This window comes from Vulpes vulpes, chromosome 13 (genome assembly GCF_048418805.1).
Source record: "Vulpes vulpes isolate BD-2025 chromosome 13, VulVul3, whole genome shotgun sequence".
NCBI classification, from domain to species: Eukaryota; Metazoa; Chordata; class Mammalia; order Carnivora; family Canidae; genus Vulpes; species Vulpes vulpes.
The window spans coordinates 159,585,019-159,609,228 of NC_132792.1; the positions used below are offsets into that span (position 1 = coordinate 159,585,019).

Below are 24,210 nucleotides of genomic sequence, written 5' to 3' on the forward strand. Positions count from 1 at the left end.
TTTTTATTTTTTAAAAAATATTTTATTTATTTGAAACAGAGAGAGACAGAGACAGAGCACAACCAGGGGGAGGGGAAGAGGGAGAGGGAGATGCAGACTCCACGCTGAGCAGGGAGCCGGATGGGGGGCTCCATCCCAGGACCCTGAGATCATGACCTGAGCTGAAGGCAGATGCTTAACTGACTGAGTCACCCAGGTGCCCCTGGAGTTCTGTGATTTTTAAAATGCAATAATAATCATTTCTTATTTGGAAAGAAAATAATTATACAATCCACAATCCTTAGGTTTAAGTTAAAAATAAAAAAATCCCTGGTTTCCAAAAGGCCAGTGAAGGCCACCTCCTCCAGGAAGCTGAGTAAGTGAACCGTAATTATTCCCTGTGCAAGGAACAAAACAATAAATAAAACGGAGTCAAATAAACTCAAATACAACAGGATGATGAGGAGGAGGAGGGTGGAGAAGGACTTCTATCTATAATTTATAATTTTACACTCCGAGGGGGGAAGCATTTTAATGTTTTCAGGACCATATCTGGCATATAAAAGAAATTCACAAAGTCACAAATAATAACCTCAGAGTTTTATCATATTCCAGGAACTAATAAGTACCATGGGGACTTCATTTTTTTCATATTCTTCTATCCCCTAATTTGTCTAAAAGTGTTTTTTATTTTCCATCTCACATTCCAAGGGAGTAATAATCTTACAGGTGCCTGGCTGGCTCAATTAGAAGAGTGGGAGACTCAATCTTGGGGTTGTGAGTTCAAGCCCCATGTCGGGTGTAGAGATTATTTAAGACTTTTTAAAAAAAGTAATATTTTAAACACCAGAATAGACGAGTCCTCCTTCCTCGGTGAAGCACCAGTGACATGGCTTCACTTCCCAGGTAAAAATCTCTGAGCATTTTTTCAGTCCTCTAATAGAGAAGATGGTTTTTCTGGATTAGTCTGCCCAGTAATTAGTGCCTCCTCGTCTAGCCACTTCAAAAAGCAGCAGGAGGTGGTATATGCAGAGACGCGCTTGCTTTCTGGAATGTGAAGAACAAGCAGCTCGGCACTAGGAATCATCCAGGGGTAGGATGTCTTCTCCCCCCGGAGGGCAAACACGGGCTTTAAAGCTACCCATCCCTGGGCTCCTGGCTGGCTCGGCTGGTAGAGCTGGGACTTGCTCTTGGGGTCACGAGTTCGAGCCCCACGTTGAGGATAGACTTTACTTTGAAGAAAAAAACAACTTTTAAATAAAAAATAAAGCTACCCATCATCAAGGAGATGGAAAACAGTAAGTAAGTAAGTCGTAACGCTTCCTGAATCACTAACCCCGGCCCTTAAATGTCGCCAGTCCGTGAATTGAGGCTGTAGCACAGCTCTGCCCCTGGCTGCGCCCTACCTGTGGGAGGGAAGCACGGAGCCGGAGCAGGGGACATCTGGGGAAGCAGCTCCAGGACCGTACTGCTTGCCGGGGTGTCCCCAGGACCACCTGCCACCCTCCCTCTCAGCCTTGGGTGCAAATCTGCAGACTCATTGACTCCTCCACGTGTTCACCATCGATCCTGTCCACAAGATTTTACCACCAGCAAGGATCTTCTCTGCCAGGTGCGCTGCTAGGGCCTGGAGGTCAGAGCCGTTAGGGAAGTTAGGGAAGGCCTGTGGGGAAAGGGGCAGCCACACGCAGGGAGCCACATGTGCCAGCAGAGGAGTGTATGGTGCTGGGGCAGGGGTGCAGGGGTGGGGGCGGGGGGCGGGGCTGGAAAGAGCCAGGGACCACGTGGTTGAAGGCAGGAAATTAGGGCAGGCTTCCCAGCGGGGTCACCGTCAGCTGCCTTCAGGGACTGGACCGGTTTGGGGGGGGGGGGATGAAGGGACAGGCTCTCCTGGCAGAGAAGGCAGAGAAGCCGTAGGTCACAGAGGCCGACACCCCCGAGATCTTCAAGGTCAGGGTCAGACAGCCGGGACCTTGGGCACCTGACCTGAGGTGCTGAAGCCCTTGGGCCCACCTGAAGGCATTGCCGTGGAGACACAGGTCTGGAAGCGCTGCGCGGGGCCTTAACAGAAGCCGGGGGAGCGCTCTGCTAAGGGAGGTGAAGATCGCTGGGGCCCACGGGGCAGTTGTGGGACACCAGGGGAAACGCTTCATGATGGGTCCTCGGATCGGCCGCTTGGATTTTCCTTAGGGGGCAACAGAAACCGTGGGGAACACAAGAAGAACTGGATCAGTTTTATGTTTCAGAAAAACCAGTCATGGGGGTGGGGGGTGCAGGGCCCTGTGAGGTCCCTTCCCCTGCTGGCTCCTCCACCGGGTGGCCTCCAAGCCCAGCTGCCCCCACGGGGCCTTAGCACGGGGCTGTGGCAGACAGGTGCTGAGGACCACCCGGGGCTCCGGGAGGCAGCAGGAGCCCCGGGACTCGCCCAGGGGAGCTGGCGACTGTAGAGGCCCGGGCTACCTGCCTGCCGCACACGGGGCCTAGGGCACAGCTAGGGCACGGCTAGGGCAGGCTCGGTGGGCACGCCACGCAGGCCATGGGCTTCGGTGGGGGTCGGGAGGCACTGACCACAGCTCTCCCGGGCCTCCCTGCCAGGACACGTGGCCTCTGCCCCACAGAGGGGAGGTGGCCAACGCGGGGGAGGCCCCTGGGATTCCCCCCCCCCCCCCCCCCCAACAGAAACCAGTTTAATGACAATACGCTGCTCTGGAGTAGGCCTACCATCCACACCGGCCGGAAAGCCTGGTGGGGAGTGCAGAAGGGAGGAAAGTGCATCGTGTTCCTAATGGGAGTCAAGTGGACACAGCGGGCGGGCCAGGAGCCCGAGGCGGTGTCCGCAAGGCTCGCAGCGCTGCCTGTGCAAGGGCAGGGCGGGCCAGCCGCAGGGTCACCTGCCGGGGCAGCAGCCTTGTCCAGCTCGATGTAGGTGTCTGTGCGGTGCCCCAGGAGCAGATACGGGATGGTGACGGCGCAGCTCGACACCCAAACCACTTCGGGACACAACGTTCACTCACTTCTCTTAAAAACAGGCTCCTGCAAGCCTCAGCCTGCCGCCGGGGTGGGGGGTGAAGCCCACAGCACTTAGGGCCTCGGCAGGGGCGCGGGGGAGCCCGAGGCCCAAGGGTACTCGGCGGCCTCCCGGCCTGTCCTTATGGGCCCCGGCGCTGGGCCCGACTGTCTGGGTTTGAATCCTGGCTCCTCCCTGTGCAGCGGGACGGGCCTCAGCCTTAACCTCTAAATTCGCTTCTCATCTGTAAAGTGGGCTCAGCGCCGAGGCCGCGGGGTGTTGTGAAGACGAGACTTGGTGGGCGCAGGGCGCTCCGCAGGGCGCTCGGCTCACGCTACGGGCCGCGCTGGTTCCGATTCCCCCTCCCGCTTCTCCCTCCTTGCCCCGTTCTGTCCCGGGACCCCCGAGGCCGGCGTCCACCTCCCGGGCCCGTGGTCGGCGGCGACCGGCTCAGCGGCACCACGCGGCGGGTCGCGGGGCGGGTCGCGGGGCGGGTCGCGGCGTCGCCCTCGTCGGCCGCCAGGTCCTCCCGCCAGCCCGCGGCCCCGGGGCTTCCGCCCTCCGCACCCGCAGCAGCCCAGGGACTGGCTGTGCCTGGGGCTCGGGCCTCGGGCCGCAGGCGCTGGCCCCGCCCCGCCGACATCCCGAGGCGCCGCACGGAGCAGCCGGCAGGTGCGGGACCGGTCCGCGCCCGCGGGCCCCGGCGGGGATCGGGCAGAGCCGCCCGGCCCGGCCTCGGCTGCCCCCTGGTGCTGCCGCGGGGAGGCTCCGGCGGGAGGTCCGCCCGCTGCCCGCTCGGGGAGACGGAGACGGAGACGGAGAGACAGAGACGGAGACGGAGACGGAGACAGAGGCGGAGACAGAGAGACAGAGACGGAGACAGAGACAGAGACAGAGACAGAGACGGAGACAGAGAGACAGAGACGGAGACGGAGACAGAGACGGAGAGACAGAGAGACAGAGAGACGGAGACGGAGACGGAGACGGAGAGACAGAGACGGAGACGGAGACAGAGGCGGAGACAGAGAGACAGAGACGGAGACAGAGACAGAGACAGAGACGGAGACAGAGAGACAGAGACGGAGACGGAGACAGAGACGGAGACAGAGACAGAGAGAGACAGAGACGGAGACAGAGAGACAGAGACGGAGACGGAGGAGACGGAGACAGAGACGGAGACAGAGACAGAGAGAGACAGAGACGGAGACAGAGAGACAGAGACGGAGACAGAGAGACAGAGACGGAGACGGAGACAGAGACGGAGAGACAGAGAGACAGAGAGACGGAGACGGAGACGGAGACGGAGAGACAGAGACGGAGACGGAGACAGAGGCGGAGACAGAGAGACAGAGACGGAGACAGAGACAGAGACAGAGACGGAGACAGAGAGACAGAGACGGAGACGGAGACAGAGACGGAGACAGAGACAGAGAGAGACAGAGACGGAGACAGAGAGACAGAGACGGAGACGGAGGAGACGGAGACAGAGACGGAGACAGAGACAGAGAGAGACAGAGACGGAGACAGAGAGACAGAGACGGAGACAGAGACCGCCGTCCCCCGTCCCCCGCCCCCCGCCCTGGGTGCCGAGCGCCCCCCCTCGGGAGGCCGCGCCCGCGACGAGCGAGAACGGCCGCCGCGCCCCGTGTCCAGCGCGGCCGCCCACGGCAGAGGCCACGGCCCCGGCGAGCGGCGGGACACGCGGCGCGGAGTCCCGGGAACCACGCCCCGCAGCCGAGGGCGCGGGGAGGGCCCAGCTCGGCCGCCGCAGGGGCGCGGGGCGGCGCCTGCCCCCTCCAGCCCCGCCCCCACCGCCCCTTCGTCCAGCCCCCGCCAGCCCCGCCCCCCGGGGACCCTCCAGCCCCGCCCCCCGCTTTCCCCCGAGCTTCCCCGTGAACCCACTGAACCAAAGCCGGGGAGGCTGGAGCGTGAGCAGGAGGCTCGGAGCCCCCGGCCCGGCCCGGCCCGCTCGGCCTGGAGCCCAGCAAACCCGCCTCGGCACCCGGGGGGGGCATCGCGGCATCGCGGGGCAGGTCAAGGCCGGGGCCGGCTGCTGGGCGCGCAGGGGCCCCCGCGGGGCAGGCGGGGCCGGGGCGGCCCCCTCGGGGCACCGCGCAGCGCCGGCGGCAGGGGAGCCCGGGGAGCCCGGGGAGCCCGACCGCGGGGCCGCAGCCCTCCCCAGCACACTCTAGTCCGTCCGGGAGTACTCGGTTTAATTATTACATGAACCAATGGATTGAGGGAAAAGGGAAAGTATAAAAACTAGATTCGGGGGGGGGGGGGTGTCACAGCAGGTGACTGGCTGGCGCGTGACTCGATCCCAGGATTCTCACCTCGGGTGTAGACGTGACTTGAAAAAAAACATTAGATTGAGTTGCTTGTAAAACTTGATACTGAATTAGATATAGATGAAACCCTGTAGACTGGAAAAAGGAGTAAATTTTCTAGAATTCTTTAGTCCAATTCCTTCCAAATTCCTTACCCATTTTAAATGTCCAAGCTAGGGCACCTGGTTGGCTGTCAGTAGAGCGTGTGACCCTTAAATCTTGGGGTGGGGAGGGGATCCCTGGATGGCTCAGTGGCTTAGCATCTGCCTGCAGCCCAGGGCGTGACCCCAGGGTCCTGGGATCGAGTCCCACGTCAGACTCCCCAAAGGGAGCCTGCTTCTCCCTCTGCCTGTCTCAGCCTCTCTCCTGAATAAACCTTAAAAAAAAAAAAAATCTTGAGATGGGGAGTTCAAGCCCCACTTCAGGGGTACGGTTTAAAGGAAAAGAGTCCCAGCTGAAAAGCACAGATCCTACATTACGGTTGTGGTGAATGAAGGTCCTTCCTTGCCTTCTGTGATTCTCCTCAAATTTTAGGTTGTATTAACTGTGCACGACAGGCTAACTTCTATGTACAACTTTTTCATACTTAACTGACTTTTCAATTAACTGTCAACCTGCCCCAATCCTATGTAAAAGGGGCTTTCTTTGAAGTTCCCGCTAAAATTATGGTCCGTGGGAAACCACTGGCATGGGCTGAGGAGTCAGGGCCTGAAACCGCACTCCTCCTCTCCAACCTCTAGCTAGGTAAGTGTGCCAGGACTAGACTGGGCGGTGGGGAGGTTTCTTGGGTACTTATTTTAGAAAAAATGACTTATTTCCTTAGAAAGGCAACTTTTTAATTTCTCTTTCCATTTAAGGGGAAACAGAAAGAATAGTCCTTTGGCCTCCACTCACCTGGAATACATCAAATGACATCACAATTCCATCCCTCGATGGCAATGCAGCAGGTTATCCTGAAAATAAAAGATACATCCAGACTCACCATGTCCCAGCCCTTCATCCTTATACAATTAACCCAGACCCGAAACAGGGAGCTGGATGACCTGTTGTTGGCTGCTTTTAGCCATCCCATTCATACCGACAAAAATGTAAAGAGGTATTCCTATTCAAGCAACCATGAAACATGAAAACTCGTTTACATAAATTTGGAAGACTTGAAATACACACTTTACAAATTGATTCTTTATACTTTCAAAATGGATTTACAACAGTTTTTACTTTACACAAGTTCCTAACTTTATACAATGTTTTGTTTAGGCAGCTTTTCAATAACATTTTTATTACAAGTTACACATGGAACCTCTCATGAATTTGGGAGGCGTGAGGAGCCACATGCTAGGGACTGATGACAGGGGCAAAAGGTGTGAGGCCATCATCTCTGGTGCTCAACTGGGAGCTGAGAAAGGACTCTGACTCTCATGGAGCTAAATCAAGGCACTGGATCTTCACAGTTTTCCTCAGCTCTTCTTCCCAACAGGCAACCTTTCACCAGAAGAGGGCTGTGTTCTCTGCATCAATACGGCAAAAACAGACCTCCAAATGCGAGCTGATGCCTAGCGCGGACTAGCACAGTCAGGTACTGAATGGTCATGGGTGAGGACTCTTGAAATTACTTGTTGTTCAATTCTACCTCCTGTTACAGGCAGACCATCTATAATCCATTCCAGTCTGTGTCCTACGGCAGCAAACCTAGGCAGGGCTGAGCCCACAACCACGGGCACTAAACATCCATCAATGCCTGATCCAAGCCACAAGTGCCAAATACCCAGCAGGATTATAAATGAAAAAGCAGAAGAGGCCGAAACCCAATACAAAGGGCCTTCAGAGCCCAACAAAAAGGGATGAGGCAAAACCAAGTTTTACCCCCTTCGAGGTAGGCGTCCACTCTGTTGGATCCACTCTCAGGGTTTCCTGCACAAACACCCAAAAGGTCATGTTAATTTTAATAGCAAATTGACTCAATCTCAGATACTTCTGCCAAAACATGAAATCATTTTTTAAAGCTCTGTCTGGCAGAATGAAGCGGGGAAACTCGGGTTTTTTACCCACCTCTACCACCACAGATGGCATCCCTGGCTTTAGGCTAACCTTGAGATACAAAAGGGAGTTCCACCTCCCAGGACGCTGAAATGAAGGTGTAAAGACATCCACCTCCTTTACGGCTAGTCCAAATCACACCATCTTTCTCCAGGCTGAAGCCTGCAGAAGCAGCAAGCCCTTTCTGGGTTCTGCCTAAGAAACCCCCTAGAGTCTGATTTGGAAGGAAGAACAAAAACACAACAGCCACTGGCATGGGGGCAGGGGCACCGGTTCACCCTTCGGTGCCAAGCGCACTGGCTCCTTCACCCCCCGGGCTCAGGCTCTGGCCACCAGTCTTTCCTTCTCACACCTCATGCAGCTGCAGGACCACTGACTTGGAGCATCAGTTTCTCTGTGTGTTTTCTGTGTCTTCTCTTCTTTCTCCAGGTGCAAAAGTTTCTCCAGGACACAGGCCGGCTTCATGGCTAACACACAGTACACAAGGTTCTCAGGTGACATCGTTTTGTGGTCGAGCTGGGTACTTAACAGAAGGTACCGATTAGAAGGTAGCTGTACCTCTGTTCCCTTGCTGTGTCAGTGCACAAGGTAGGAGGCAAAGTACAGGAGACCTGGAAGACGCTGCCCAGCCTTTGTCATTCACCAGCAGTATCACCTGGGCAGCGGACACTCTCACATGGGGGAGGGGGTGGCAAATACACACATCCTTGCCTTTCCTCCTCTAACTAATAGAGGCAGATCATCTACATCACCAGGATGCTGTCGTCAGGGATTGTGAACCCACAGGTGAGGAAGAAACCGAGTAGGGCCACAGGAGGTGCATACCAGATGGGCAAAAGCTCTCTACAGGCAAAGGCTCCATTTTAGCTGCAGTGTCCCCTTTTAGCTTATATTCCCAAAGGAACTGGGAGAGCAAGCATTTTGTCCCAATGTCAGGGGGTTCTAAGGATTTGGATACTTAAAAAAGTCCAAACCACTACTCTTCCAGATTGTACTCTGGAGACTCTTCTTCTCTGTTGGCCCCAGAACCCCCATCAGACAAGGAGAGACATTGCAACGACTGTGGGAAAACTGCAGACAATTACAAGTCATTCTTAAAGAGATTTAATTATTTGAATTGCATCAAAGGGGATATAGTACATTTAAATCTCTGCTACATTACAAACTGCTGTTTTTGTTTTATTAAAGACCTACTAGTTCTACCCATCTCCAGGTTTATGGCTATAGAACAGGGGAAAATAAGTATTACCAACAGAAGAGGAAAAACCAAGCAAGAGTCTGTTCTGTTCACCAGAAGGTCTTCTCCACTGCAGAACAGAGCCCTTTGAAAAAGAAAAGACGGGAAAGGCTGTGGACTATCAACAACCAGTAACAAGAGCTAGAGTTAGAAAAAGACAGGAAACGAAATCACGGAGGCAGAGCCTGTGTGTTCACAAGCTGTCCCTTGACCCATAATTTCCTAGCCCTCCACAAGGATCATCTTCCTTAGATTTCCTTTGGACATCTTAACCCTAAACACCAAGTGTCCCTGTCAATTCAAATATAATAAAGACATCATTTCCACAAGGAGGGCTGACTTGAGGATTGGAATAACTTGCCACCATTCTGAAAATCTTATTTAAAAAAGCATGGCTTTAAAGACAAATTCTATTCGGTGAAGACTGGACGGGGGTTCTTTATTAGCAGAGACTGGAGGCATATGGCCCGCCAGACACTGCTACTACAGCCTGGCTGGGCAGAGGCAAAAGCAAGCAACCCCCTCTCTCGCTCTTCAACGCCCACAAGGTAGAGGGGCATGAGAAGCTGTATGTAGTCTAATGGCTCTAAATAACCAGCATTTAGTGTTAAATTAGGACCAAGGATTTATTCCACAATAAAAACTGCAACATTTGATACAAGCTACCAAAAAAATAGGAGAGGAAGGAAGGGGCAGGGGAAAAGCCAAAATACAGCTGTGGCAATTACTTACAGAGCAGTCTCTTTTCTACATCACTAGTTCATCAGTGACACTAGAAACTAGACATTTGTGTTCTGTACATCAACCAAATGCTAAAGCACCAACACACTGTTTGGAAGTTTGTTTTGTTTTGTTTTAATTCCAGCCACTGAAACCAACATAGAAGTTATTGCTTAGATAAATAAACCTAGTCTACCAAGAAAAAGAAAAGCGGATAAAGAAACAAAAACCCCAAAAGTGAAAAACTTAAGTTCCCCGATATGGTAACAGAGTAAACAAGAGAGAATTTCCTCAAATGAGGATTTACTGGAATTTCTGGTGCCCTTCTGGGCACTGAAACTGAGTTGGACTCTTAAGCCGGTAAATCCCAGACAGAGGTAAGGTTTTAATGCTGTACATGAAAGGTGCAAGCTCCAATGCCTTCCAAATTGGTGGAAACCCCTGCAAAAAAAGCAGTCGGCATTTCAAACCTCAACAACCACAAACAGCTCTTAAGGAAAAAAATACAAAAAGTGTCAAAAAATTTTTTAGTTGTTTTTTCTTTTTTTCAAAGAGTTCTGGAAAAATGATCCCGTAAGGAATAGAAATAGCACCGTTTACAGGCTGGTTTGAATACCAGTCCTGTAGCTTTGCTGAGAAATTGAAGAAATCTTCTCGGTTGGAGTCCTGAATTACATTAAGTGGGTGGGGGCGAGGGGGGTGTTTGTGTTTGTATTTTTTATTTTCGGCTTGGTGCGTCCTTCACAGTACAGCGCACACAGATGTAGTCTTCTTTCTCTGCCATCTCTGGAGAAACACCAACACAGACCTGGTGAAACCACTGATTGCAGCTGCCATCACACTGGACCCAGTCCACCTGGTTACAAAGAGCAGGGAGACGGGGTTTTCAGAGGAAAAGATGTGATTCAAAATTGGGCAGGCCAGCCTCAAGATAGTCAGGCCGTTTGCCACTAACGGCCACTGTCCCACCACTGGGACCTCTGGCACAACAGCTACGCCACATGAGTGTAGCTGGCCCACCAGCCAAAGCAACCAAGTCAAAGCCATTCTTCAAGTCGTGACTGCTTTGGGGTTAAGACAGCGCCGCCCTGTGATAAGTAAGCAAAAGGGCATTACATCAGCATCCCTCCCACCTTCTTAGCGCCGGGACGGTGAAAGCTGGAAGAGCAGGAAAAGGAAAAAGGGAAGAATAAGAGTTTCTTCAAGAAAAGGGAGAAGACCCAGGAACGATGGTAAGAGCAGAGATATCAGTGGGGGAGGGCTGAGCAATCCATTCAGATCAGCTCAAAGCAGATAAGCAGAAGAGAAAGACCCAGCGAGATGAGGTGTAGCTTACAGGGTTTCTGAGTTAAGGGAAAGCACGTCCTCTATGGCCCAAACCTCACTGACCTCATCTCCTTCTGGCTGCAGGCAGCTCACAGCTGGGCAGATGGCATCTTCATCCTCAGAGTCCTCCTGTTCGGAATAGGATGTGTCTGAGGGCAGGGAATGGGTTTCGGCAGAACGGACTAATTCATAGCTACGCTCCCTCTCTAACTTGAAACTGTTCATGTCCTTGGAGTGGCTCAGTTTGATTTTCTTCTTTTTGGGGGTCCGCATTTTTTTCACTCGATCCCATCGATCACTGGAGAGGCCTTCTCTTTCCAGGCGTCTCTTAAGTTTTCTCTCAAGATTGTTGATTCCATCTCGCTTCCCGCGGCAGCACTCATTCTGGAGGGAAGATAGGTTCAATTTTAGCCCACAGTGTGCGTGTTATTCAAACCAGTGAAGTATTAGCTGTATGAGAAACCAGATGGGGGGATCCCTGGGTGGTTCAGTGGTTTAGCTCCTGCCTTTGGCCCAGGGCGTGATCCTGGAGACTCGGAATCAAGTCCCACCATTGGGCTCCCTGCATGGAGCCTGCTTCTCCCTCTGCGTGTGTCTCTGCCTCTCTCCCTTTCTCTCTCTGTCTCTCATGAATAAATATTTTTTTAAAAAAGTATATGAACTTCATCAGGTGTTTGTTTAAAAAAGAAAGAAAGAGAAGAAAAAAAAAGAAACCAGATGGTCTCATTTGAAAAATCCTGCAATCTCAGGTGCCCAGCTGGCTCAGTTGGAAGAGCACACGACTCTTGACCTTGTCAGGAGTTTGAGCCCCACATCAGGTGTAAAGAAGACTTACATAAAATGAAAAATAACACTGTACCCTGACACCACTGCCACCACGTCCCCTCATGTCCTATAGGACAACCTGTTTGAGTGTAGCTAACTTAACTGTTAGAGCTATCAAAAGAAACAGTGGAAGCAGGAAATGTTAAAGGCATGATTAGCTTTCAAATTATAGCACTAGGAGATGGGGGAAACTCCTACATTCCTCTCTTTGCCAACTCCATGAGGAAGAGACTACCAAGTAGGTTCTAGCTAGGCGCATATGCTTGTCCTCTGACCTACAGAATTCTAAGGAGCTGTGCTAATCCCTTCCTCTTTAGTCATGATCTCAGGGTCGTGGGATGGAGCTCCACATTGGCTCAGCATAAGGCTCCACACTCAGTGGGGAGTATGTTTTTGAAGTGAGATTCTTCTTTATCCTGACTATATTCTCAGGAGTTCTGAATGTTATAGGTCAGCTAGCTCACTACGGTAGTAGTGGCATCTTTATGCTAAGAAACAGGACATACATGGTATCTATCCCAAGTAAGTCAGCACTCCAAACAGGCACCCCAGTCTGAGGACCCAGTCCTCACACCAGCTGTACTGTTAGGGTTAAAGCTGTTAAAGCATTCTTTAAATGTTAGCTCCAATATTCTCTGCATTCTGAAAGCTTTATACCAAAAGGCCTTCCCAGCTATAATTACATTTTCATCTCTACAGTATTTCTCTTACAGAAGAAAAATAATTCTGCTTCTAGCTATTATCACATGAAAATGATGAGAAGCACCACGCTAAAAAGAAAAGAAAGTCTTACAGTTCATTTGAAAAACAGCACCAAACTCCAAGATGTGAGTCCACAGCCTTAGGAATGGGGTTGTGAGGTAGATAGTCTGAACCCTTTTCTGGATCAAGACAGTATCTCATCGACCAAACTATTTAGACAGAATGACACTAAGTATCAAACTCTCCCACCATAGATGGATTCCCCTGGCTGCCTGTCTGACACTCACCTTCTCACTGCTGGGTCTAGCTGGTGAGCTTCGGTCAGTTTGCTGAGCAGGGGTTGGCTTTGCAAGTAAAGTCTGGTAAAGTTCCTGAATTTCAGGAAGGGATACCTGGAGCAACTGGGCTTCCATCAACAGTTCATTCACTTCTGGACTAACACCTGTTAAAGTGAGGACAATAAGGAATGTTTCATATGGACATTTAGACCTGCAAGAAAAGCAGGACTACCCCTCATACCACTGCCCCCCTGAAGTTAGGTTCACTTAATGTATCTAAAGCCACAATATAAGAGCTCAAGCTACACCTTCTCAGTCTTCTGATTACTAGGGAAGTACTAACTTTACAGTGAGTCCTCTCTTCACTTAATTATTGTGAATGCAAAGAGGCCATACATATGCCTTGACAGCTTTTGTTATCAAGCACAGAATAGGTCAGGCTGTGAGCAATCTAAGTGGATTAAGTAGCTCCAGCTCAGTTACCAAACACACTAAGGATCAGGGCTCTAGCCACGGCTGCCCCAGAACTCACAGGGCAGTCATGTATGCGTAAGCACAGCTGACCCTTGAACAGTGTGGAAGGCATTGGGGGTGCTGAATCCCTGCAGAGTCGAAAATCCATGTGTTACTGTCGACTCCCCAAAAACTTAACTACTAGTAGCCTACTGTTGACAAGAAGCCTTACCAGTAAACATGAACAGCTAATTAACATATTTTGTATGTTTATGTATTATATACTGTATTCTTAGAATAGAGCAAGCTAGAGAGAAGAGAATGTTAAGAAAACCCTATGACAAAAAAAAGAAAACCCTACGAAATAAATACATTTACAGTACTGTACTATACTTTTGAAAAAATCTGTGCATAGGTGGACCTGTGTAGTTCAAACCTGTGTTGTTCGAGTCGACTATATAAGAAAAAAAAAGAGGTTAGGTTTCAAGTATAGATTATCTCTAAGATCCCTAGGGAGCCCATGACTTAGCATCTGACTGAAATGACTGATGTGGAAAAGTCAGTTGGCCTGGGATTAACCCTTTCAACCCCTGAAAGCAATGTATTAAAGGCTTCTTCTATTTGCTTTGCATTATAAACCTTCAAAAGCATGATTCTTCTCCTACCTTACAAATACACAGTAGCCCATAACCAACACTTGAGGATAGTCTTTTTATATATCCGAACAACAAAAACCTAGTGCAAAATCACTTGTTACTACCCAATCCCAATAACAACAACAACAACAATAATAATAATAATAATAATAATAATAATAATAATAATAATAAATACAAACCATGGAGGGGGATACAGCTCCGGCCAGAGGAGAAGGGAGAGTGTACATAAGAGGCTCTGCTGTCCCAGTCATCAGGCAAGGAAAAGGATGTTGTGCCCGTAGGCTGAGACACCTAATGGAAAGAAAACATTTTATAGAAAGGCTTTTTCAGAATTAAAAATTCTTCTACCAGTGCAAGGAAAGGAGTTTGGGTTATCAAGCAGGCAAGCAGGAAAGAACTTCTTTCCTGAAAGTAAGTCTCGAGGTACTTTAGATTTAGCCAAATCAGCTCCTATGGACCAAGCCTTTAGTCTTCCTGGTTTTACCTAGAATGATTCCAGGGAGGTCAAGAGCACTACTGGGAAATAAGGCACATCTATCTTCCTTCCGTCTTCAATGTTTATTAAAAAGCACTAGAAGGGGCACCTGGGTGGCTTAGCGGTTGAGCATCTTCCTTTGGGTCAGGGCGTGATCCTGGGGTCCTGGGATCGAGTCCCACATCGGGCTCCTTGCAGGGAGCCCACTTCTCCTTCTGCCTGTGTCTCTGCCTCTCTCTCTCTGTGTCTCTCATAAATGAATAAATAAAATCTTAAAAAAAAAAGAAAAAAAGCACTAGGAGAGGGGAATCCCTGGGTGGCTCAGCAGTTTAACGCCTGCCTTTGGCCCAGGGTGCGATCCTGGAGACCTGGGATCGAGTCCCGCGTCGGACTCCTGGCATGGAGCCTGCTTCTCCTTCCTCCTGTATCTCTGCTTCTCTCTTCCTCTCTCTCTATCATGAATAAAAAAATAAATCTTAAAAAAAAAACCACTAGGAGAACACTCCTTTAACTATGAACTAGTAAATAAAGGTAAAGTTCTAGTGCATTTTGTGTAAACCAGAATATAAATGTCTCCCCTGTAGGCTGCCCAAATAATCACAACTCATCCTATGCAACAAAAATTTAATTCATCATTTGCTAAGTGCCAGGCATTGACTGTATTTTACAAGCCTGGAAAGAAATGTAAAAGAAAACAAGGAAACAAATATGACAGAAACCAATTTTTTGTCTTTATCTTTGATTTAACTCATAATTCACTGTGTTAGTATAGCACATGGGAGCTGTGAGATCTCTGCTAGAGAAATCTGTATGAGATCTAAAAGTCATCAAGTCAAACTTGTATGAAGACTGAATAATGCCTTCCTGATTGTAACTTTCCTGATATTTTCACATTCTTTTCCTGCAGTCACCTCCTATGGAGGAAGACAAAAACCTCTGCCCATCCCAGTGATGGTCAAAAGAAGCTAGCTTTTTAGCAGAAAGAGCATGGGTGGTATGAAACCCTCTGCCTTTCCTCCGAAGCAGCACAGTACTCGGACACTTCAAAACCTATTCTTTCCTCAAAGGGGTGGTAAGAGACACAAGGCAGAAAGCACTTTCCCTTCTGGTCAGTGACTTACATGGGAGGAAAAAAGTCAAGCAAAATTTATAGAAATTCATGTATATGAATTTGGATATGTATTTTATGTATCTGGATACATATTTTATATATGTATCTGGATTCATACACATAAATGGGAAAATTGTACATCTCTACGAAAAGGTGAAATCTGCTCTACAGAAGCAGACTGCCAGAGAGACAACTTCTGATTGCTAGGAGCACAGGAAAGTAAAACAACACAGTAACACACACCCCTCGAAGTGATAGGAGCTGAAAAGTGCGTGCTGGTAGGTCAAGCATCACCAGGAACAGCAGCAGTACCAGAGCGAAAGGGTCTACGGAAAGGGACAGAGCTTGGCAGATTCCAGTAACCGGCAAAGTCCAGACTCACCTTGTTGGTCTCAGACACCTGTCCTGCTGAAGCTTGCCATCTGCTATACCACAGTCCTGAGCCCACTCGATCTTGCACAGATCTGAGATTCCCTGATGAAAGCAGCTGCTGGGCTCTATGTTGCCAGTTCACGGTTCTCTCAATCATGTATCGAAGTGCATCTCCCTCAGGAAGGCGAACTCGGATACGCTGCAGGGAGGCCAGCAGGGGCAGAATTTTCTCTAAAGGAGGTTTCTCTGACCTCCGACAATGGGGACAAAGCCAGATTCGGGGGCCTTGTGAAATACTGGGTACCACCACACAGCTAGTGTGGAAGGCATCCCTGCAGAGTTCACACTGGATCATAGGGGCAGCTGGGGCCTTCTGACATAGGCAGACTTTCAGCTCCACATCTTGGACAGGTGACAGTAACTTCCCTTCGTTGGCTAGTCTGAGAGACTGCAAGGCTTCCATTTCTCTTAGGCGAGCTTCCCCAAGTGTTGCCATCTAGAAAAGAGTTAAGTCAAGGACCATGTCAGAGAGAATTTAGCCCTCTCCTAAAACTCAAGGGTCCCAGGGTAGATGATCTACATTTGAATCCTGTCCCACTGAGTTGTGTGAAGGACCCTGGATGGCATGTCCCACTGTGGCTAAATTTTCACATGTTATAATATGGAGTTAATAGTAAGTTCCACTTCCAGGGCTGCAGTGACGATTAAATGAGGGACATGCAATAGAGCAGAGCACTCTCTGCCCAGCACACAGTAAACAATGTGAGCAATTACTCAGCACACGTTACTTCTTGAGGTCCAACTTCCTTGCACATTTACCTCTCTTGAAAGATACAGGCTTTTCACATTCTATGTAAATTAATTCCTGAGGATATCAGTGTTTTCAAAGTTCAACAGCTTTTGTGTTCTTTTACAGATGTATTTGGATGGAAAAGTCTCTAGAGCAGCCACTACCAACAGTAGTTTAAACCTCCTACTACCTTTAAGATTAAAGCCTTACATGTGTGCTGGACACAGCCACTGCAGGTAATGAAACCGGATACCTCATGAAATAACCAAACCACTTTTCCAGACTTTTCTTCCATGTATGCACACATGTACATGCTATAAAATAATCTCATTGGAGCACAAAGACAAGCTGCTTTTCTGCAGAGTGGGAGGTATATTCAAATGGTAAAGTCTCCTCTCTATTAAGATGAGAGTCAGGTTCCAGGAAAGTAGTGAGTTCATTTAACCTGTATAAATGACTTGAAAATAACATATAAACAGAACCAACTACACAGTAAAAAGCTAAAGTGATACTGAACATATTCCCGAACAGTATTTACAAGATGCCTGTAAGTGGAACTTCATATGAACAGACTAAAGCACCTACTTACTACACAAGGTATCCAATACTGAAACAAGTCCAGGCATTATGGATTTATTCATTATGCACCATCAAGTAAAAAGCCTTTTAAATATGATAAACTAGGGGATCCTCTGGGTGGCTCAGGGGTTTAGCGCTTGCCTTCGGCTCAGGGTGTGATCCTGGAGTCCTGGGATTGAGTCCCACGTCCAGCTCCCTGAATGAGGCCTGATTCTCCCTCTGCCTACTCTCTGCCTCTCTTTCTCTCTCTCTGTGTGTGTGTGTGTGTGTGTGTGTGTGTCTCATGAAAAAATAAAAAAAATCTTTAAAAAAATAAAATAAACTAAAATCACTAGCCCGGGTGGCTCAGCAGTTTAGCACCTGCCTTTGGCCCGGGGTGTGATCCTGGAGTCCCGGGATCGAGACCCATGTCGGGCTCCCTGCACCCTGCATGGGGCCTGCTTCTCCCTCTGCCTTTGTCTCTGCCTCTCTCTCTCTCTCTCTGTGTGTGTATCTCATGAATAAATAAATAAAATCTTAAAAAAAATAAAATAAAATCACTGGCTATGTCAAGAGTTAGCCACTACCACCTTGAACTTAATATCCAGTTTTCCCAACAAAAGGCTTGACCACCAAAGCCCTCCTCCAGCACTTCACTGATACAGAAATATAGATAGAGGTAAAGCACAGATTTTTATTTTATTTATTTATATTTTTATTTTTAAAAAGATTTTATTTATTTATTCATGAGAGACACACACAGAGAAAGAGAGAGGCAGAGACACAGACAGAGGGAGAAGGAGGCTCCATGCAGGGATCCAGACATGGGACTCGATCCCGGGACTCCAGGATCAGGCCCTGGGCCGAAGGTGGTGCTAAACCGCTAGGCCACCAAGGGCCTGCCCAAAGCGCAGATTTTTAAAACTGAGCTTTCCCCTCTAGAAAGAGAAGCCAAAGGCTGCAGGAACTATTCTTTTCCCCAATTCTATTCCCAAATCCTTAAAATTTTCATCTGTCACAGATAAAACCATTCACAGTTATCATACCCATTAACCATCAGACCCATTATGATTCACCAGATGAGGTGCCGGAGTCATACGGCCAGAATGAACTCTTCGTTATCTCATTTTGGAATAGGAAGAAAATTTATGAATGATTAAGAAACAAACAGATCTAGAAGTAAATCAGGTTACAAACCTTTGGTATATTTTTTAAAAATCCACTTATTTCTGTAGACAAAAACAATGTACAGGCAGTGTATGTGGGTTACGTGATAACAAGGCACCCCCTTAGAACTTAGAAATGGAGAACAGTTTATCTTTCAGAGCTTTACTATGAAATCAACAGGTACTATAGGAGCTCTTAAGCCAGAGATTCACAGACTAGATGGGCATAGACTAGACTCTGAAAGATACAGCATGCAAAGTTCAAAATGGACAATGCCTTTACAAAAATAAACCACAGAGGGCAGCCTGAGTGGCTCAGCGGTTTATCGCTGCCTTCAGCCCAGGGCGTGATCCTGGAGACCCGGGATCAAGTCCCACGTCAGGCTCCCTGCATGGAGCCTGCTTCTCCCTCTAGGGGATCCCCGGGTGGCTCAGCGGTTTAGGGCCTGCCTTTGGGGCAGGGCATGATCCTGGAGTTCTGGGATCAAGTCCCACATCAGGCTCCCTGCATGGAGCCTGCTTCTCCCTCTGTGTCCCAGCCCCTCTCTCTCTCTCTCTCATGAATGAATGAATGAATGAATGAATGAATGAATAAATAAATAAACAAACCACAGAAATAATAGTGGGAAGCAGCACCTTAAAAAAAAAAACAAAACAAAACAGAATGACGCTCAAGCAGCAAAATCTGATCAGAACCTGACTCATGAGCAGCCGAGATGGCTCAGCGGTTTAGTGCCGCCTTCAAGCCCAGGGCGTGACCCCAGGGTCCCCGGGTCCCACGTCAGGCTCCCTGCATGGAGCCTGCTTCTCCCTCTGCCTGTGTCTCTGCTTCTCTCTATGTGTCTCCTCTATCATGAATGAATGAATAAAATCTTTAAAAAAAATAAAAGAACCTGACTTAATATACAAATACCCCCCTAAGGATGTCTGTGCCAAAATACACAAATCAAAGCAATCCCATGTCAATCACCAGAGAAGTCAGGCAGCTCCAAAGGAACAGACTGGGAGGAAGGTGCCCTGAGCAGAGACTGAACCCATCTGGTCCAGTCCTTGGAACCAGTGTAGTCCAACTCTACAATGGGCAACGCTTAGTGCCACTTAAAGCACCCCGATGGGACTACATCCAACTGAAAAGCTTCTGCACAAAGAAGGAAACAAACAAAGTAAAAAGGCGACTTACAGAATAGAAGAAAATACTGGCAAGACACATATCTGATAAAGGGTTAATATCCAAAATAGATAAAGAACACAAACAACTTAAAAGAAAAAAAACAAACCTAGGCAGAGGACTGGAGTATTTTTCCAGAAAAGACATACAAAGACAGGTACATGAAGAGGTGGTCAACCATGAAACTGCATATCAAAATCACAATGCAAGATCACCTCACACCTATCAGAATGGCATTTTTTATCAAAAATGCCAAGAAGTAACACATGTTGGTGAGGATGTGGAAAAAAAGGGAACCCTTGGGCACTGCTGGTGGGAATGTAAATTAGTGCAACCACTCTGTAGAACAGTATGGAGGTTCTTCAAAAAATTAAAAATAGAATTACCAAGTGATCCAGCCATTTCACTTCTGGGTATTTATTTGAAGGAAAGAAAAGCACTACCCTAAAAAAGCTATCTGCACCCCCATGTTCACTGCAGCATTATTTACAGGACCCAATACATGGAAGTGACCTAAGTGTCCATCAGTGGATCAGCGGACAAAGAAAATGTGGTGTATGTATATACAACGGAGTATTATTCGCCAGAAAAATAAAGGAAATCTTGCTACCCACAACAACATGGATGGACTATAATTGCATTAGGCCAAATGAAGTAAGTCATCCCCCACAAAACAAAACAAACAACAAAAAACCCAACCCACAGATACAGAGAACAAACAGGTGGCTGCCAGAGGCAGGGGGTGGGGAGTAGACCAACTGGGTAATGGCAGTCAAAAGGTATAAATTTCCAGTTATAAAATTAATCTTGAGGATGTAAGGGTACAGCATGTTGACTATGGCTAATATTCTTTTTTTTTTTAATTTTTATTTATTTATGATAGTCACACAGAGAGAGAGAGGCAGAGACACAGGCAGAGGGAGAAGCAGGCTCCATGCACCGAGAGCCCGACGTGGGATTCGATCCCGGGTCTCCAGGATCGTGCCCTGGGCCAAAGGCAGGCACCAAACCGCTGCGCCACCCAGGGATCCCCTATGGCTAATATTCTTATCACAAAAAAGTCTGTAACTATGAGCAGTGATGGATATTAACTAGACTCAGTGTGATCAATCAAATCATTATGGTGTATGCCTAAAACTAACATAATGTTATATGCCAATTACAGCTCAATAAAAGAAAAAAATTTTAAACATCCAAATCACCTACCATCATCTTTTGTCCTAACACTGTGGCTCACATGAACTAGACTCTGCTTCAGCTTAGGATGATACCATCTTTGAATCAACAGTGCTTACTAAATGCAGTCAGATTCAAAGGTATCCAATATTCTTTTAAATGTATTTTTTAAGCGTGTGTGTATGTGTGTTTTACTTACTTACTAAGCTCTATGCCCAATGTGGGGCTTTACCTCACAACCATGAGATCAAGAGTCACAGGGCAGCCTGGGTAGCTCAGCAGTTTAGTGCCGCCTTCAGCCCAGGGCATGATCCTAGAGATCCAGGATCCAGTCCCACGTTGGGCTCCCTGCAGGGAGCCTGCTTCTCCCTCTGCCTGTGTCTCTGCCTCTCTCTCTCTCAGTGTCTCTCATGAATAAATAAATAAATAAAATCTTAAAAAAAAAAAAAAAAGTCACATGCTCCACCAACTGAGCCAGCCAGGCACCCCATATGTGTATTTCCTGTTGTAAATTACTAAGCTGGCAGTGCAGTTTCACTCATCTGTTAACCTTGATTTCTGCTGTCAGCATCCATCCTGGGGTCAACCCACAGGCCTGACAATTGAACCTGCAAAACTCAGACTGGGAGGCTTCCCTGTACCTGCTGCACCTTTATGCATCTTCTACTAGGAACTTTTACATTTGACAATTTTCAGAAAGTCTTTTTGGAAAACCTGAGTACACTCAGGGTTATTCTTCTAGATGCCTCAGCAACAGCCCTGCAAACAAGAAAGGGTTAAAATCATCCTCCCAAAGCAACAAAGAAGAAAAAAAAGCCCTACTACATACAGCTGAAGCAGTCTCCTTGCTTTCACTTAAAGCTCTCTCCAGGTCACTCAGACTCTCTAATTTGGTGCTTTTCTTCTTTCCACTTGGCAAGGGCTCCTTGAACTTTCTCTGTTTCCTCTTCAATCCCCAAAGGCCAATGTCACATCGAGGACACAACACCTAATGTGGGGGAAAGCACAACCAACCAATTAGACAGATTTCAGATAAAGCCTTATGAAGCCTCACATTAAAAGCCTACCTGTGGAAAGGATGTAACTTCTTAGCATCTAACATTTTCTCTGTAACATGCTGCCCTGAAGCCAGAAAACTCTCCTCTACAGAGGAGGAGGGAGGGAGGGAATGAATTTTCACAAAAGAATGACTTTGATTCTAGACTGGATGAAATGTGATATATACCAATTCCAGTCATAGTGCACTACCAGTATCAGCTTTAAAAAAATACAAAAAGTACAACTATAGCACTTTATGAGAGGTGGATGAGACTATTTACCAGGCTTATTAAATGCAAATGGTGAATTATGGCCAAGGTTAAAAGTCCAATTTCAACACAGATTAAGGAACGTCAATGAGAAAAATGTTCTTCTTTAGACACTGAATGCTATCCCTAAATGTATCCAGATAACATTTAAAGGTTACACTTCACTGGAAGTTTAGAAGAATCTCCCTGGCTCTACTGAAAAAAATAACTCACAGAATGTAGACCAATCAGTGAAACCACCAGCTTTGAGAGAGAAGGGAATGCATGTTCTATAAGCTAACAGATCTAAGGTCTTGTAGATGGGCTGGTTGCAAACTTACCTCTAAGAGAGAATATGGAGAATTCTCAGTCAAGAATGTATTAGCAGCACATTCTTTCCAAGCCTGAACCTCAGCTACTAGCAATTCCAGTCTTGGTAAAGAATTCAGATGTACCGGGATAGATCGACCTCGTGTAACAAGTTCTATGAGTGTGTCTAACACTGGCACACGTCCTCCAACCTAATGAGTCAATAAAAATTGTACCAACTTAGAAAAAAGAATATTTATCTACAAAGTGAGAACAGCACAATTCAGAATAGGCCTACTCCATGATTTCAACATGTTAATTTCACAGAGATGGACAAAACTTGCCAGTTGACCAACTGCGGTGGGGTTAACATGTGTTCCTTTACTTAACACACACTTTAAAAGAACCTAGTTTGTGCTAGCCCCCAAGTGTACAGCTATGAACATGACATACACTGTGATCTCCTTGACTTTTAATGCCCTTCTAATTTTTTTTTTTAAGATTTATTTATTTATGATAGACATAGAGAGAGAGAGAGAGAGAGAGAGAGGCAGAGGGAGGGAGAAGCAGGCTCCATGCCAGGAGCCCAACGTGGGACTCGATCCCGGGGCTCCAGGATCACGCCCTGGGCCAAAGGCAGGCGCCAAACTGCTGAGCCACCCAGGGATCCCCCCCCCCTTTTTTAAGAGATTTATTTATTTACCTTCTAATTCTAAATTCACTTGTCATCTTGATCCCTATAGATAGGTTGAAAAAATTTCAAGAAAAATGTAATTTGCAATAACTCAAAACATTTTCACACTGACTTACGTCAATAAAAGGAACAATATTTTACTCCAATCCACCCAATGATAAAGTAACTCTGGGTAAATTATTCAGAAAACTAAAATGAGATGAAAAGTCCCACTGGTTTTCAAACTTTCATATGAATTAAGAATTATCTGGAAAGCTTTTTTAAACCATTTCCTGGGCTCCTTCCCCAGATACTCGGATTCGGGTCACCAAGGAAGAGTCCATGAATTTGCATTTCTTAACAAGTTTCCAGGTGATGCTGATGCTCTTGGTACTGGGACCATGTTTTTGTTTTTTAAAGATTTTATTATTTATTGGAGAGAGAGAGAGAAAGAATGAACGAGGAGATGCAGAGTTCAGAGGGGTAGAGAAAAAGCAGACTCCCCCCTGAGCAGGGAGCCATTGTAGGACTCAATCCCAGGACCCTGGGATCATGACCTGAGCTGAAAGCAGATGCTTAACTGACTGCGCCATCCAGGTGCCCCTGGGACAATTTAAGAATGAGACACCCAAACTGGAAGAAGAAATAATAGCGTAGAATGGGAGTGGGGAGCACTGGTGATACTCTAATACGATGGTAAATCTTAGCTTCATTAAGTAGGTCATCCAAACATATCTCCTGATGTGATGCAATACAAAGTATACAGTATTACCTGATATTTTGGTATTATTCCAAGCAAAAAATATTTAACTTCAACCCATCAACTCTTTGAAATTAACTTCTAATTTAGAAGAAATACAGAAGATAGAATACGCCACAAAGAAATAACCAGACAAATCCAGAAGACAGAGCTTACCACAGGGTAACTTCTAGACAGTGACATGAAAGAAAGGAGGTAGGGAAGAAAACACCACAAGATTCAAAGAAACTTAAAGACGTATGTCAGTTAGGGGCAACACGTGGTCATGGACTAGATAAACAACCAGAAGGGACATTTTTGGGAAAATTGGGGAAAACTGAATATAGACTGGGAACCTGATATTTTACTGCTTTTGATATTTATTCTTACAGAATCAGATCTATAAGGGCGTTTCTACTAGACACTTAAAAAAAAGATGACTCATAAAATACATGTGATCTACATGCGATCTTTAATATTTAATTTAGAAATAAATGGATACTCCCTATGTGTAAAGCAGAATACTGAATAACATTGCAAAATACATAATCCACTAAATATGAAGAGGCTCCATGTTGTCAGTTATATTTCTCCATTAGTCCTTTAGTATATGATGCAAGTAAACACCAGGCTATTATTTCAGGAATGGACAAAAACTTGCTTTTCGTCCCTATGGGCACTACTGAAAACACATTACCTAAGTAGTAAATACCTTACAAAATATGAACAGAATAAGCCTATCCAGAAATATGTGCTCTTTCTGATTTCACATGCCTATCTCTCCTTATTGCAAAGACCTCACCTCACCTTTCTGGCTGCTAGCAATCATAAGTGAAA

General features: G+C 47.2%; 1 protein-coding gene across 6 annotated transcripts in view; it reads right to left on the reverse strand.

The window, feature by feature from the left end:
• KDM5B (lysine demethylase 5B) overlaps nt 1-24,210 on the reverse strand; it is an 86,925-nt gene continuing 62,715 nt past the window's right edge. For 4 of the 6 annotated variants that reach the window (XM_026018019.2, XM_072733634.1, XM_072733637.1 and 1 more), the window contains exons 21-27: nt 21,994-22,173; nt 21,196-21,354; nt 15,519-16,004; nt 13,730-13,841; nt 12,448-12,602; nt 10,697-11,017; nt 6,474-10,163 (exon numbers count right to left, since the gene is read on the reverse strand). In XM_026018019.2, coding sequence (XP_025873804.2) covers nt 10,026-10,163; nt 10,697-11,017; nt 12,448-12,602; nt 13,730-13,841; nt 15,519-16,004; nt 21,196-21,354; nt 21,994-22,173 — 1,551 coding nt within the window. In that variant the 3' untranslated portion in view covers nt 6,474-10,025. Of the gene's footprint in view, nt 2,165-5,181; nt 5,337-6,207; nt 6,267-6,473; nt 10,164-10,696; nt 11,018-12,447; nt 12,603-13,729; nt 13,842-15,518; nt 16,005-21,195; nt 21,355-21,993; nt 22,174-24,210 lie in introns of those variants that run through there. The other 2 variants (XM_072733633.1, XM_072733632.1) reach the window with 2 other exon arrangements.